The sequence below is a fragment of the Ciconia boyciana genome, chromosome 4 (assembly GCF_034638445.1).
Source record: "Ciconia boyciana chromosome 4, ASM3463844v1, whole genome shotgun sequence".
NCBI lineage: Eukaryota > Metazoa > Chordata > Aves > Ciconiiformes > Ciconiidae > Ciconia > Ciconia boyciana.
Window position 1 is genome coordinate 6,854,741 of NC_132937.1, and position 15,366 is coordinate 6,870,106.

A 15,366-nucleotide genomic window follows, 5' to 3' on the forward strand; every position below is an offset into this window, starting at 1 on the left:
ACTCGCTCACCTTTTAACAATCCTATATGGCCAGTGCAAAAGTCTAATGGAGAGTGGAGACTGACAGTAGACTATTGTGGCCTGAATGAAGTCACGCTGCCGCTAAGTGCTGCCGTGCCGGACATGCTGGAACTTCAGTACGAACTGGAGTTAAAAGCAGCCAAATGGTATGCTACAATTGATATCGCTAATGCGTTCTTCTCAATCCCTTTGGCAGCAGAGTGCAGGCCACAGTTTACTTTCACTTGGAGGGGCATCCAGTACACCTGGAATCGATTGCCCCAGGGGTGGAAACACAGCCCTACCATTTGCCATGGACTGATCCAGACAGCACTGGAACAGGGTGAAGCTCCAGAACATCTGCAATACATTGATGACACTATCGTGTGGGGCAATACAGCAGAGGAAGTTTTTGAGAAAGGGAAGAAATAGTCCAAATCCTCCTGAAAGCCGGTTTTGCCATAAAACAAAGTAAGGTCAAGGGACCTGCACAGGAGATCCAGTTTTTAGGAATAAGATGGCAAGATGGACGTCGTCAGATCCCAATGGATGTGATTAACAAAATAACAGCCATGTCCCCACCAACTAGTAAAAACGAAACACAGGCTTTCTTAGGCGTTGTGGGTTTTTGGAGAATGCACATTCCAAATTACAGTCTGATCGTAAGCCCTCTCTACCAAGTGACCCGGAAGAAGAACGATTTCAAATGGGGCCCTGACAAACGACGAGCCTTTGAACAAATTAAACGGGAGATAGTTCATGCAGTAGCCCTTGGGCCAGTCTGGGCAGGGCAAGACATAAAAAATGTGCTCTACACCGCAGCCGGGGAGAATGGCCCTACCTGGAGCCTCTGGCAGAAAGCACCAGGGGGGACTCGAGGTCGACCCCTAGGGTTTTGGACTCGGGGATACAGAGGATCTGAGGCCCGCTATACTCCAACTGAAAAAGAGATATTGGCAGCATATGAAGGGGTTCGAGCTGCTTTGGAAGTGGTTGGTACTGAAGTACAGCTCCTCCTGGCACCCCGACTGCCGGTGCTGAGCTGGATGTTCAAAGGGAGGGTCCCCTCTACACATCATGCAACTGATGCTACGTGGAGTAAGTGGGTTGCACTGATCACACAACAGGCTCGAACAGGAAACCCCAGTCGCCCAGGAATCTCGGACGTGATCATGGACCAGCCAGAAGGCAAAGATTTCGGAATATCACCAGAGGAGGAGGTGACGCGTGCTGAGGAGGCCCCACTGTACAATAAACTACCAGAAAATGAGAAGCAATATGCCCTGTTCACTGATGGGTCCTGTCGTATTGTAGGAAAGCATCGGAGGTGGAAAGCTGCTGGATGGAGTCCTATACAACAAGTCACAGAAACTGCTGATGGAGACAGTTAATCGAGCCAATTTGCAGAAGTAAAGGCCATCCAGTTGGCTTTAGATATTGCTGAACGAGAAAAGTGGCCAGTGCTCTATCTCTATACTGACTCATGGATGGTGGCAAATGCCCTGTGGGGGTGGTTACAGCAATGGAAGCAGAACAATTGGCAGCGCAGAGGCAAACCCATCTGGGCTGCAGCACTGTGGCAAAATATTGCTGCCCGGGTAGAGAACCTGGCTGTAAAAGTACGTCATGTAGATGCTCATGTACCCAAGAGTCAGGCCACTGAGGAACATCAAAACAACCAGCAGGCGGATCAGGCTGCTAAGATTGAAGTGGCCCAGGTGGATCTGGACTGGCAACATAAGGGTGAATTATTTACAGCTCACTGGGCCCATGACACCTCAGGCCATCAAGGAAGAGATGCAACATATAGATGGGCTCGTGATCGAGGGGTGGACTTGACCATGGACACTATTGCACAGGTTATCCATGAATGTGAAACATGCGCTGCAATCAAACAAGCCAAGCGGTTAAAGCCTCTGTGGTATGGAGGACGATGGCTGAAATATCAATATAGGGAGGCTTGGCAGATCGATTATATCACACTCCCACAAACCCGCCAAGGCAAGCGCTATGTGCTTCCAATGGTGGAAGCAACCACCGGATGGCTGGAAACATATCCTGTGCCCCATGCCACCGCCCGGAACACTATCCTGGGCCTTGAAAAATAAGTCCTATGGCGACATGGCACCCCAGAAAGAATTGAGTCAGACAATGGGACTCATTGCCGAGACAACCTCATAGACACCTGGGCCAAAGAGCATGGCATTGAGTGGGTATATCACATCCCCTATCATGCACCAGCCTCCGGGAAAATCAAACGATACAATGGGCTGTTAAAGACTACACTGCGAGCAATGGGCGGTGGGACATTCAAACATTGGGATACACATTTAGCAAAGGCCACGTGGGTAGTCAACATTAGAGGATCTGTCAATCGAGCTGGCCCTGCCCAATCAAAACTTTTACATAGTGTCAAAGAAGATAAGGTCCCTGTAGTGCACATAAGAAAAACACTGGGGAAGACAGTCTGGGTTATTCCTGCCTCGGGCAAAGGCAAACCCATTCGTGGGACTGCTTTTGCTCAAGGACCTGGGTGCATTTGGTGGGTAATGCGAAAGGATGGGGAAGCCCGCTGTGTACCTCAAGGGGATTTGTTTTTGGGTGAGAATAGCCAATGAACTATTGTTTTTTGATGTTATGGTATGATCTTAATTACTATACAATACTTACTGTATGTCATCACTTTTATGGTTGTTATATGCCATATCAACAGTATTTCAGTGAGAATCACCCAGACTAATGAAGAATGAAGTTTGATAAAACCGAGCAAAGTACAGTGATGATGGAACCAGAACTGGCTTCAGCATGCAACAATCCAACACCACACACCATCTCTCCTGCCCTGAAAGACTGTGATGACAGATGGAGCCCAAAGTCACAGACAAAATGAACTCAACAGACATTTTAGAGGGATGGCCCATAGACTAAGGGAGTGATAGCTGTGTGTATATATCAAAAGACAGGAAAAGTGGTGGTGATTAATTGGAATGTATTGGAAAGGGTAGGACCTGGGCATGACGTAGATGGTATAGAATAAGGGGTGGATACTGTCCTGGTTTCAGCTGGGATACAGTTAATGTTCTTCCTAGTAGCTGGTATAGTGCTGTGTTTTGGATTTAGGATTAGAATAATGTGATAACACACTGATGTTTTTGCTGTTGCTAAGTAATGCTTACACTAGTCAAGGACTTTTCAGCTTCCCCTGCTCTGCCAGGTGCACAAGAAGCTGGGAGGGGGCACAGCCAAGACAGCTGACCCAAACTGGCCAAAGGGCTATTCCATACCATAGGATGTCATACTCAGTATCTGAACTGGGGGGAGTTGGCTGGGGGCAACGATCGCCACTCGGGGACTGGCTGGGCATCGGTCAGTGGGTGGCGAGTGGTTGCATCACTTGGGGTTTGTTTGGTTTGGTTTGGTTTGGTTCCCCCCCCCGTTTTTTATTCCTCTCTCTCTCTCCTTGTTTTCCTTTTCATTACAATTTATTATTGGTATTAGTTTATTTCAGTTATTAAACTGTTCTTACCTCAGCCCACAAGTTTTCTTAATTGTGCGTTTCATATTGTCTCCCCCATCCCACGGGTAGGGGGGAGTGTGAGCGAGCCGCTGCGTGGTGCTTAGTTGCCCACTAGGGTTAAACCACGACAACTTCTGACAGTGGTCTTCTCCAGGTTCACAGAAGATGTATTCTGCATTTCAGTTCAGGTAAATTCAGTACTGCTTTATAAACTTGTTATCACTTTCCAAACTGCCTATTTTCCTTTTCTAGTCTATAAGCAAGAGGAAGATCAAGAGGCTGAGATACTTTGGTAAAAAACAAAACCAAAAAAACCTCCAGAATCCACAACCAGAAATCAGTTCAATAATTACAGATACTAGCTCTTCATTAATAAAATAGTTAGATTTACTTTCAGATTTTTTTTCATGTATTATATATTAAAAACTGTCCATTACATTCAGGTTTCTTCTCTCCCCTTCAATATCACTGTCTTTTACCTCATCTCTCCTCAATCCCCACAAGTAAAAACAAGTTTTGAGCAAAAGGCATTTCTTCTGAAATAAGATTTTGATGAAGCACTTAGTGATTCTAGAAAGGCAAAAGGGAAAAGAATAGAAACCACCTTATTTTGCTACCTGCAAAAGATAAAATAATTAGTAAAATTCAATGACTTATCCAGATCAATGCAGGAAATCAAATCTATATCTCCTGTATATCAATCTGTTACCTCAACCACACACACAGAAAAGCACTTCCTCCCAAGGCGTACATCTCAAACACTACAAGAACAATACAATAAAAGTAAGTTAATTTCAGAAACCTGCTCAAATGATCTTGATAGAAGATGACTGAGTTTTTAATAGACTCCACAGCTCTGCTATGCTGATATTTCTCTCATCTGCACTCATCTTTTACAGCTGAAAGTTTGAATATCAAATTCAGAAGAGATACTCTCAGTGCTCAAAGAGGGTGTCACAGAGGTTTATAACAGTATAACTAGTTGAGAAGACAAATTATAACTTAAAAGGATTTACCCAAAACCTCAGGGGTACACTACTCATCCGCCATGACCTTTCCCCACAGATTTTGTTTGGAAGTCTCCCACTCTATCTCTCTACTTTGTGGGATAAGATGGTTTTCTACCTACAGAGAATAGGTTTTATGTAAGTGCTCATTAAAAAAAGAAAAGAAGAGCAAAGCTGAATCCAAGTGTTACTTAATCACTGACTTATGAGCAAGCTTTGGAAGAATAGACAGATGATTCAAGAACAAATGACAGCATGGTTGAGAGAGCAGCCAGAGCTATGGAAGTCACAGGTCTAAAATATTTGCTTTTTTAATTGTCTTAATTTCACAGCATGTCATCATCTTTCACTACAAGATAGCAGAAAGGGAAGTTCTTGGTCTATCTTATCTAGACTATGCATTGTTTTAAATACTTCTATCGCATTGCTTTTGTATACTTCAGAAAGGAAGCTAGTAACCCCACTGACTATCAGCAATGCTTGCTTATACAGACTTAGACCATGGAAAATTCCTCCAATGAGAAAGCACTAGAACATACCTTGTAGGACATGACCCTATAACGATAGTAAAATGAACTAGTTTAAGGTAACCCAGCTCCTTAAGCAGCAAGGGCAGGATTCTACTTTATTAATGGTGGTAGTAGTAGCAGCCCCCTTACATCAGAGATAAATGATCAGAGAATAACTTGCTAGATCTCCTATCAAGTAGAAATTTTCAGCTTCTACTGCAATAAGAAAACCACATTTAAAGTTTGTTACTACAACATCACGAGTTTGACATATCTACGCTGATATAATCTTGTAGGAAGCTATGCCTCAATTATGCTGCACTGCCTACTGGCAACATACATTAAACTATCAGGGACACCTGGTGGGGGTTGCAATTCTCATGTGCAGTCTAGTGAGAATCAAAAATAATTACAGTCAGTAGAGCTATTCACGTACAAAGGAAAAAATGGCCTGCAATACCTAGGCACAAAGATGAGAGATAAGTTTTAGCCTCTGTTTTGATTTTGTCAGCCTGAAGGACTCCAAAAACAATCTAGAAACATTTTTTTAAAAGGTGAGAATTTGGTTTAGATTCTAATCCTGCCCTCAGATTTATGCAGCAACATGACAATGAATACATATTCTGCTATCTGATATTTTTGGTTTTACTATCTATCACCCTTATTTTGCCATCAGCAAATATGTCAAATAAAGTATTTGCCATTAAAAAAAAAAAAAACAAAACAACACCCCACAACCTAAAACCAACTAAAGCACTACAAATGGCCATATGTTAAGTACAGGGAGAGAGAAGAAGGAGAGAGAAGAAGGAGAGAGAAGATTCTATTCCCCCCCACACTCATGCCTTTCATCTCCACTCCAGTACTAATAAGCGCTACTTGTAATAACATTTCTAAGAACATTTCATAGGCAAACATAATTCTCATGTTGCAGGCTTTTATAGCTTGATTTTTCTTAATTTAAGAATAATAAATACTGTAAGTCTATGGCTTAAACTAACAAAGAAAAAGTCAACCCCTTGTTCCATTAAAATCCATTCAGATAAATCATGCTCTTAATAGCTGTACCTTGGTTAGATTCTCAAAAAGCTTAGCCTAGAAATTAGCAGCAAGATTTCCCTTAATTAAAAGAATTACGGATTTTTAATATCCACACACAACGAACAAGACTTTCATATTTACCTCAGAAAATCCATATCCACTTTATCCATCCTGGAAGAGCGAGAAAGGGCACAATTGACTACACCAGAATTTTCACCTCTGGCATCACTACTCCATCACATTCAGCATCACAGAATCTCCTCCAAAGCATTACTTCCTATTATCTAAATATACATTGGGACAGCTACAAAACAAGAAAATGTGAAGAGTGCTCCCATTCTTGCCAAAGATATAAGGAATGTCAAGCTTCTAACTACACATTTGGAGATAACATCGAGTTTGCTGATGATCCTAAACTGGGAGGTGCTGTTGACTCTCTCAAGAGACAAGAGCCCTTGCAGAGGGATCTAAATAGATTGGAGCACTGGGCAATCATCAATGGCATGAAATTTAACAAGAACAAATGCCGGATTCTGCACTTGAGACGCAGTAACACCGGACACACATATAGATTGGGAGAGGAGTGGCTGGAGAGCAGCCCTGCAGAAAGGCATCTGGGGGTGCTGGTCGACAGCAGGCTCAATATGAGTCAGCAGTGTGCCCTGGCAGCCAAGAGGGCAAACCGCATCCTGGGGTGCATCAAACACAGCATAAGCAGCTGGTCAAAAGAGGCGATTATTCCACTGTATTTAGCATTGGTGCGGCCTCACCTTGAATACTGTGTGCAGTTCTGGGCCCCACAATTTAAGAAGGATGTGAAGGTACTCGAATGTGTCCAGAGGAGGGCAACAAAGCTGGTGAAAGGGCTGGAAGGAATGTCCTATGAGGAGAGGCTGAGGACACTGGGTTTGTCTAGTTTGGAGAAAAGGAGGCTGGGGGGCAACCTCATTGCTCTCTACAGCTTCCTGAGGAGGGGAAGTGGAGAGGGAGGTGCTGATCTCTTCTCCCTGGTATCCAATGACAGGACGCGTGGGAATGGTTCAAAGCTGCATCAGGGGAGGTTTAGACTGGACATTAGGAAGCATTTCTTTACCGAGAGGGTGGTCAAACACTGGAACAGGCTTCCTAGAGAGGTGGTTGATGCCCCATGCTTGTCAGTGTTTAAGAGGCCTTTGGACAATGCCCTTAATAACACGCTTTAACTTTTGGTCAGCCCTGGAGTGGTCAGGCAGTTGGACTAGATGATCATTGTAGGTCACTTCCAACTGAAATATTCTATTCTATAACAAAAGGACCTATGGATACCATATTAAAGTAAATATAAAACTGAAAGAGTAATTCTAAACAGGACATCTCTCCCCTCCAATATACCACAGCTATCTTTTCTTGATAACTAGCTGTACTAAATCTACTTTCCCTGGCATTCTTTCATTTTTTTTTTTAACCGAAAGGACAATCTATGAACACCATCTTTAATAGCCTTATAATTGTCTGGCCTTGTATCTTTTAGAAGACAGAATAGTCAGAAAAATAATACTGGTATTTTAATTGAGGACGATGAATATAAGATAAGCGTATCACTGAACTACATCTAAAAAGGTCCAATAAACCTAGACCATGAATTATAGGATTCATATTATACATCTAGCCTCAGTCAACCATTACTTGGTAAAATGAGCCTTGAAGCTCATAAACCTCTTAAAAAAACCCCAACAAAACAAAACACAAAAACCAAAACAAAACACAACCCCCCCCCCAAACCAGAAAAACAAAAAACAAACAAAAACAAACCACCACAAACCTCCCCCAACCCCATCACAACCAAATTACATTCTCCACCCCGCCCCCGAACATAGGCTGCTTTTCTTCTTCCAAACAAATCGGTTTGCATTTCACTCATTAGACATACATAAAATCCTTCTCAGAATGTATTAGAATGCTGGATTTACTGCTTTTGTACAGTTTTCTCCACAGTCTTGCATTAATACTTACTGGAGACTTAACTTTTCAGTGTAAATATACAGAAATACACTGACAGAGCAGAATCACTCAGTAACTGTCCTTTAGAAGTGGTGGCAGTCACTTGCAAGTAGTAAGGAATAGTTTTTAAGAGAGACAGTTGTTTCTTTTAAACAGAAGAAACAACTGTTTCTTCTTCTATTTAGACTGTGGTTCCATAGAACTAACAAGAACAAGATTTGAACTAAAGGTTACACCTTTAGCAAAGGCCACCTGGTTAGTCAACAGTAGGGGATCTGTCAATCGAGCTGGCCCTGCCCAATCAAAACTTTTACATAGTGTCAAAGAAGATAAGGTCCCTGTAGTGCACATAAGAAAAACACTGGGGAAGACAGTGTGGGTTACTCCTGCCTCGGGCAAAGCAAACCCATTCATGGGTTTGCTTTTGCTCAAGGACCTGGGTGCATTTGGTGGGTAATGCGAAAGGATGGGGAAGTCCACTGTGTACCTCAAGGGGATTTGATTTTGGGTGAGAATAGCCAACGAACTAAATGGTATGATGTTAATTGCTATATAATTTTGTATGTCATCACTTTTATGGTTGTTATATGCCATATCAACAGTATTTCAGTGAGAATCACCCAGATTAATGAAGAATGAACTTGGATGAAACCAAGCAAAGTACAGTGATGATGGAACCAGAACTGGCTTCAGCATGCAACAATCCAACACCACACACCACCTCTCCTGCCCAGAAGGACTCTTATGACAGATGGAGCCCAAAGTCATGGACTAAATGAACTGAATGGACATTTTAGAGGGATGGCCCATAGACCAAGGGAATGATATCTGTGTGTATACATCAAAAGACAGGAAAAACGGTGGTGATAATTGGAATGTATTGGAAAGGGTAGGACCTGGGCATGACGTAGATGGTATAGAATAAGGGGTGGATACTGTCCTGGTTTCAGCTGGGATAGAGTTAATTTTCTTCCTAGTAGCTGGTATAGTGATGTGTTTTGGATTTTAGTGTGAGAATAATGTTGATAACACACTGATGTTTTGGTTGTTGCTAAGCAGCTTTTACACTGGTCAAGGACTTTTCAGCTTCCCCTGCTCTGCCAGGTGCACAAGAAGCTGGGAGGGGGCACAGCCAAGATAGTTGATCCAAACTGACCAAAGGGCTATTCCATACCATATGACATCATGCTCAGTATATAAACTGGGGGGAGTTGGCCAGGGCGTAGCGATTGCTGCTCGGGGACTGGCTGGGCATCGGTCGGCAGCATTGTGCATCACTTGTTTTGTACATTCTTTTATCATTATTAGTATTATTATTATTATTATTTTCTTTTCCTCTGCTGTCCTATTAAACTGTCTTTATCTCTCAACCCATGGGTTTTGGTTTTTTTTTTTCCACAGTTCTCTTCCCCCATCCCAACGGGGCTGGCGGGGAGGGTGAGTGAGCAGCTGTGTGGTGCTTAGTTGCTGACTGGGTTTAAACCACGCCACCCAGTACATCCAAAAATTCTCCATTTTAATTGCATTGCTTCCTTCTAACAATGTGATCTACTTCACCTGAGAGTCCTTCACTGCCCTTTACAATGGGATTTAATAACAAAATTCATAATAGGAAAGACAATAGCACTGTATTGCATGAAACCTATCCCGCTCAACCCAGTTGGTTAGAATGTCTTCTAATACTAAAATCTGCTCGTTTTAGAAGAGTGATGCTATTTACCAATTTCTTGAAGCAGTATATCTCAAGACCTATGATTTGCACACTGCATACATCTTTTACCTTGTACCTTTTGTACCTTTAAATGCCTCCTTCCCATACTTAGCTAAGAGCATTCACAACATACAATTTCCGGGTGGAGATAGCTCTTGCCCATCAGTCTTCCCTAGGAGACTACTTTGAAGATACAGGGCCCTGCCCTTCCAGAGGGATGAGAGTATATACCTAGGAGAACCATGGCCTTTTCTAAAGGGAATCCCTGTATGCCTTTCTCTCTGATGTATATGTGCCAAAATATCCATGCTGGTCCATCATGCGTTACTCAGGAGGGCATGAACTGCACTTCTCCAGTTCTATGCAGAGAATATCTAATCTAACTGCAGCTGCATAGCCTTTTCCATACAGTGTCAGTTTCTCAATGTCATTAGTCTTGCCGCTGTGCAAAATGCACTGATATTATATTTAAAAACAGATCATACAAAACTGGAGAAGTGGCTGATACTCCAGAGGGTTGTGCTGCCATCCAGAGAGACCTTGACAAACTGGAGAAATGGGCTGACAGGAACCTCATGAAGTTCAGCAAAGGGAAATGCCAAGTCTTACACCTGGGGAGGAACAACCCCAGACACCAATACATGCTGGGGGCCACCCAGCTGGAAAGCAGCTTGGCAGAAAAAGACCTGGGGGTCCTGATGGACACCAAGTTGAACATGAGCCAGCAATGTGCCCACACAGCAAAGGCAGCCAACAGCATCCTGGAATGCATTAGGAAGAGTGTCACCAGCAGGTTGAGGGAGGTGATCCTTTCCCTCTACTCAGCACTGGTGAGGCCACACCCAGAGTCCTGTGTCCAGTTCTGGGCTCCCCAGTACAAGAGAGACATGGACATACTGGAGCCAGTCAAGCAAAGGGCCATGAAGTCGATTAAGGGATTGGAGCATCTCTCCTGCAAGGAGGGGATGAGACAGCTGGGACTGTTCATCCTGGAGAAGAGAAGGATCAGGGGGGATCTTATCAATCTATATAAATAGCTGATGGGAGGGTGTAAAGACGACAGAGCCAGACTCTTAACAGCAGTGCCCAGTTACAGGACAAGAGGCAATGGGCAGAAACTGAAACACAGGAAATTCCACACTTTGTTTTTTTTTAAATACACCATGAGGGTCATTGAACACTGGAAAAGATGGTAGAGTCTGTATCCTTTGAGATATTCAAAAACCAACTGGACAATATCCTGGGCAACCCACTCTAGCTGCCCCTGCTTTGAGCAGGGGGGCTGAATGAGACAATCTCCAGTGGTCCCTTCCAACCTCTGATACTGTCCTTCACAGCATCCTTCTGGAAAAGTTGTCCAACTGTGAGATGAGCAGGTTTAACAGTGCGCTGGGTGAAGAACTGGCTGAAGGGCAGGAATCAAAGGGTTGTAGTGAATGGGACTACACCTGGCTGGCGACCGGTCACCAGCGGTGTTCCTCAGGGCTCAATTCTAGGGCTAGTCCTGTTCAATATATTTATCGCTGATCTTGATGCAGGAGTTGAATGCACCCTTAGTAAGTTTGCTGATGATACTAAACTGGGAGGTGCTGTTGACTCTTGAGGGACAGGAGGCCTTGCAGAGAGATCTGGATAGATTGGAGCATTGGGCAATGATTAATGGGATTAAATTTAACAAGACCAAATGCCGGATTCTGCACTTGAGACGCAGTAACACTGGACACACATATAGATTGGGAGAGGAGTGGCTGGAGAGCAGCCCTGCAGAAAGGCATCTGGGGGTGCTGGTCGACAGCAGGCTCAATATGAGTCAGCAGTGTGCCCTGGCAGCCAAGAGGGCAAACTGCATCCTGGGGTGCATCAAACACAGCATAAGCAGCTGGTCAAAAGAGGCGATTATTCCACTGTAGTTAGCATTGATGCAGCCTCACCTTGAGTACTGTGTGCAGTTCTGGGCCCCACAATTTAAGAAGGATGTGAAGGTACTCGAATGTGTCCAGAGGAGGGCAACAAAACTGGTGAAAGGGCTGGAAGGAATGTCCTATGAGGAGAGGCTGAGGACACTGGGTTTGTCTAGTTTGGAGAAAAGGAGGCTGGGGGGCGACCTCATTGCTCTCTACAGCTTCCTGAGGAGGGGAAGTGGAGAGGAAGGTGCTGATCTCTTCTCCCTGGTATCCAGTGACAGGATGCATGGGAATGGTTCAAAGCTGCGTCAGGGGAGGTTCAGACTTTACATTAGGAAACATTTTTTTACTGAGAGGGTGGTCAAACACTGGAACAGGCTTCCTAGAGAGGTGGTTGATGCCCCAAGCTTGTCGGTGTTTAAGAGGCATTTGGACAATGCCCTTACTAACATGCTGTAACTTTTGGTCAGCCCTGGAGTGGTCAGGCAGTTGGACTAGATGATCATTGTAGGTCCCTTCCAACTGAAATAGTCTATTCTATTCTATTCAATTATTCTATGATTCTATGAAAAGGAGGCACTTATGAGGCCATATGCAGTGATGGCCATGTCTTGCTTAAAAAAGATTTCTGGTTAATAGAAGTTAGAATGATAAGCAATCTGACCATTTCAGTTGAGTTAGGATTTTTCTCAAGCTTCAAACACATTTAGCCCAAGGATACTAGTATATCTGTGTGATTCTGTGATTCTGTGATAATATAATATAACGCATGAGGATTCATAGCAAATCTCTAGAGACTGCAAGCAGATAAGGATCCTGAATCTTTTCATATCTGCATCTGTGATATGACCTTTATAGAAATAGTAAATAATATTAACAAGTTTTTCATAGAAATTGTTAGCATTATTATCTGACAGAAAACAAAACTGACAACTCCAGAATTAACAGGAACACACAAGGTTCTATATTGTAAGGTAAATTATTTGGTAGTTATTCTAATTATCCATGGATGTTAGGAAAAAAAATGTAGCAGCACTTTCAGAAAAAACATCAATAGAGCTTTCTGTGTCCAATTAATCTCTAGTACAACTCTAGTGAAGTCAGCAGTGTTTCATAAATGAAAATTTGGTGCACTGACAACATATATGTATATTCCTTATGCATCCTTTTGAGTAAAAATTTAAAATAGATACAGCATTACATGTTTTACTGAGGAATAAAATGAATCACAGAAGAGTATAACCCTCTCAGTTTCACTGTAATATATATTACACAGTCCCTGTTCCTTTAATTGTAACATGTGAGCCTATAGCTCTGTATACTTACATCTCCATCTAGTGGCCTCTGATCATCACAGTCCCTGGTTGGGCTGATGTCCTGCCTCATCACCCAAATAGGTTCTTTTGGTTCATCAGGGGTATAAGGAGAACGAACAGTCCTTGTTTTCACTTCCTCAATAGCTTCTTTAATATCTTTGATGGCCAGTGATATTGCATCCCTTTTTTCCTTTCTGCACCTCTGTACTGACTCTCCTGAGTTGGCTGTGGCCCTAGAGCCAGCTGACAGTTGACCATTGCTTTCATCCCCCCTGCCAGGGAGAGCACGAGCATGCTGCAAGCTCTGCTCTGCCTCTAGCATGTCTTCAGCAGCCTTGCTCAAGTTCTGAGAGCTCATACTCTGTTTCACCTCTGCCACAATCTGATCGATATCTTCCTCTTGTTCATAGCTGTCCATTCTTGGATATGGAGCAAACTCTGCCTCTTTCTCAGGGCTGTCCGACTCTCCATCAGATCGTTCATCATAATGGTGAAGGCGGGCACCAAGAGCTTCCTTGCGATAGTTGTCAGCTTCCTCCCTTTCCCACTCATAGAGCTGAAGTCCCTCCCTAACATCAAGGTCCAGCACATCCCCTATCTCCTCATACACGTGCTCCTGCTGCCTATAGTCAGTATAGGGCTCAGCATACCGCTCATCCTCTCCTTGGTGGAGGGGCTGGTGAGCGTAGACATAACCTGAGTACGCTGCATTCATGGCTTCCTCATGTTCAATGGAGTGGAAACGTACATGATCAGGCAGTGTTCGATTATGAACAGCCTCAGTATGCTCTGCTTCAGCATTTTCTGTGTACTCCTCAGACTCAGGCCTGTACTGCACTGCATATGTACTCTCATCCTCATTCTCCTGAACTATATCTACATCATAGCCATCCTCTTCTGTGGCTATAACATCCCCTTCTACCATGTCCATGTGATTGTGGAAATCACTCTCAGTGCTGGCTGATCGAGCTAGCATCCCTTCCTCTTCCTGCCCAGACGGTACCCCTTGGTTGCTATTTCTGTGCCTTGAATAGCAGATCACAGACTGCCGTTCCTCTTCTACTTGTGAGTGCTCTAAGTCAGCTTCCACTGATTCATTCATATCTTCATTTGCTGGCTCTTCATTCACCTCCACCTCAGATGGTATGGCCAAATGGTTCATGGAAAGTTCTGGTGTGTAGGCCACTTATTCTATAGACATTTTGTCTACCAGGACTGGAAAGAAATTAAAAGAGTGATGTTACTAAAAAAAAACCCAACAAACCACAACCACAAACAAAAAAAACAATCCAACAAAAAAGCCCCACAATGTGGAGTCAACAAACAACCCCAGAGTAGCAAAAGGCACCCTTGCTTCTCCAACAGACAAAGCTTTGGCTTCATCAGCTCTGAAGTCAGAGGACAACCAGCACAACAGCATGACCTTCCAATGCAAATTGATTTCTACCAACACCATTCATTCAGAGATGGGACCACAATTCCTTTGAGAATTGCAGTTTACAGTTTTATGTACAAATTCTCTGGGAAAGAATCCACTATCTCAGACCAGTCCAAGAGGTGCTTCTATGGACTGGCCAGACATCTAGACAATGCAGACAAGATGCACATCAAAGCAACTAACTTTCACCAGGGGCTCAATTGTGGTAGAGGTATTGTGGTAGGATGTGGCAGTGTAAAATGACAAAGAGATTTTTATCCCATTGCAGTAGTCTGCAATTGGTCAGATATATGATACCTTTGCAGACTAGACATTTCCAACATGATATCTTCAACTGGGATCCTCATCCTAGGGCTCCTTTTAGTCAATGGAGAGAAAAAGACACATTTAGGGTGCAATGAAAAGTACCCATTTCTCTTCCTTAGAGAAGCATAAGATACCTAGCTCCAGTATAGACATCTGCATGAAATGCATCTAAAATTATGCAAAATTACTTCTGCCCCAAATATCTTTCCTAAAACAGGGAATAGACATTACAAATATTCATAACTGTGACCCTTGCCACATTGAGACTAGTGAGACATTTTAGTTTTACCAAATTCATTCTGCTCAGAGTAAAAAAATCTCAAATGATGACATAATTACAACAGAGGTCTGCCAACAATGATAATTATATACAGCATGGAAATAAGAAAAGCCTATAAGAATACAGCTTATCCTCCAGATGTTTCTCAGAGCAACCAAGTTTACCTAGCTCAGAGGGTATAGTTTTTACCTGAAATTGCAGCTATTCTGAACCTTGTCCAATGTTTTAAAATGTAGTGTCATAAGACCATCTCATGTATTTCAAGTCTAATCGCATACCCGTGAGAAAAATATAATTTTAGCCTGTGGCTTACTACCAAATATAGAATCATAGAATCATAGAACCATTTAGGTTGGA

The 15,366-nt window shown here is 43.2% G+C and overlaps 1 protein-coding gene across 1 annotated transcript in view; it reads right to left on the bottom strand.

Moving 5' to 3' along the window:
- The window catches only part of LOC140650598 (amyloid-beta A4 precursor protein-binding family A member 1-like), an 88,219-nt gene extending 74,072 nt beyond the window's left edge, over nucleotides 1-14,147 (bottom strand). Inside the window, exon 1 of the mRNA XM_072859143.1 lies at nucleotides 12,996-14,147. Within this exon, the coding sequence (XP_072715244.1) occupies nucleotides 12,996-14,147 (1,152 nt within the window). The remainder of the gene's footprint in view (nucleotides 1-12,995) is intronic.
- Nucleotides 14,148-15,366: the final 1,219 nt, after the last annotated feature.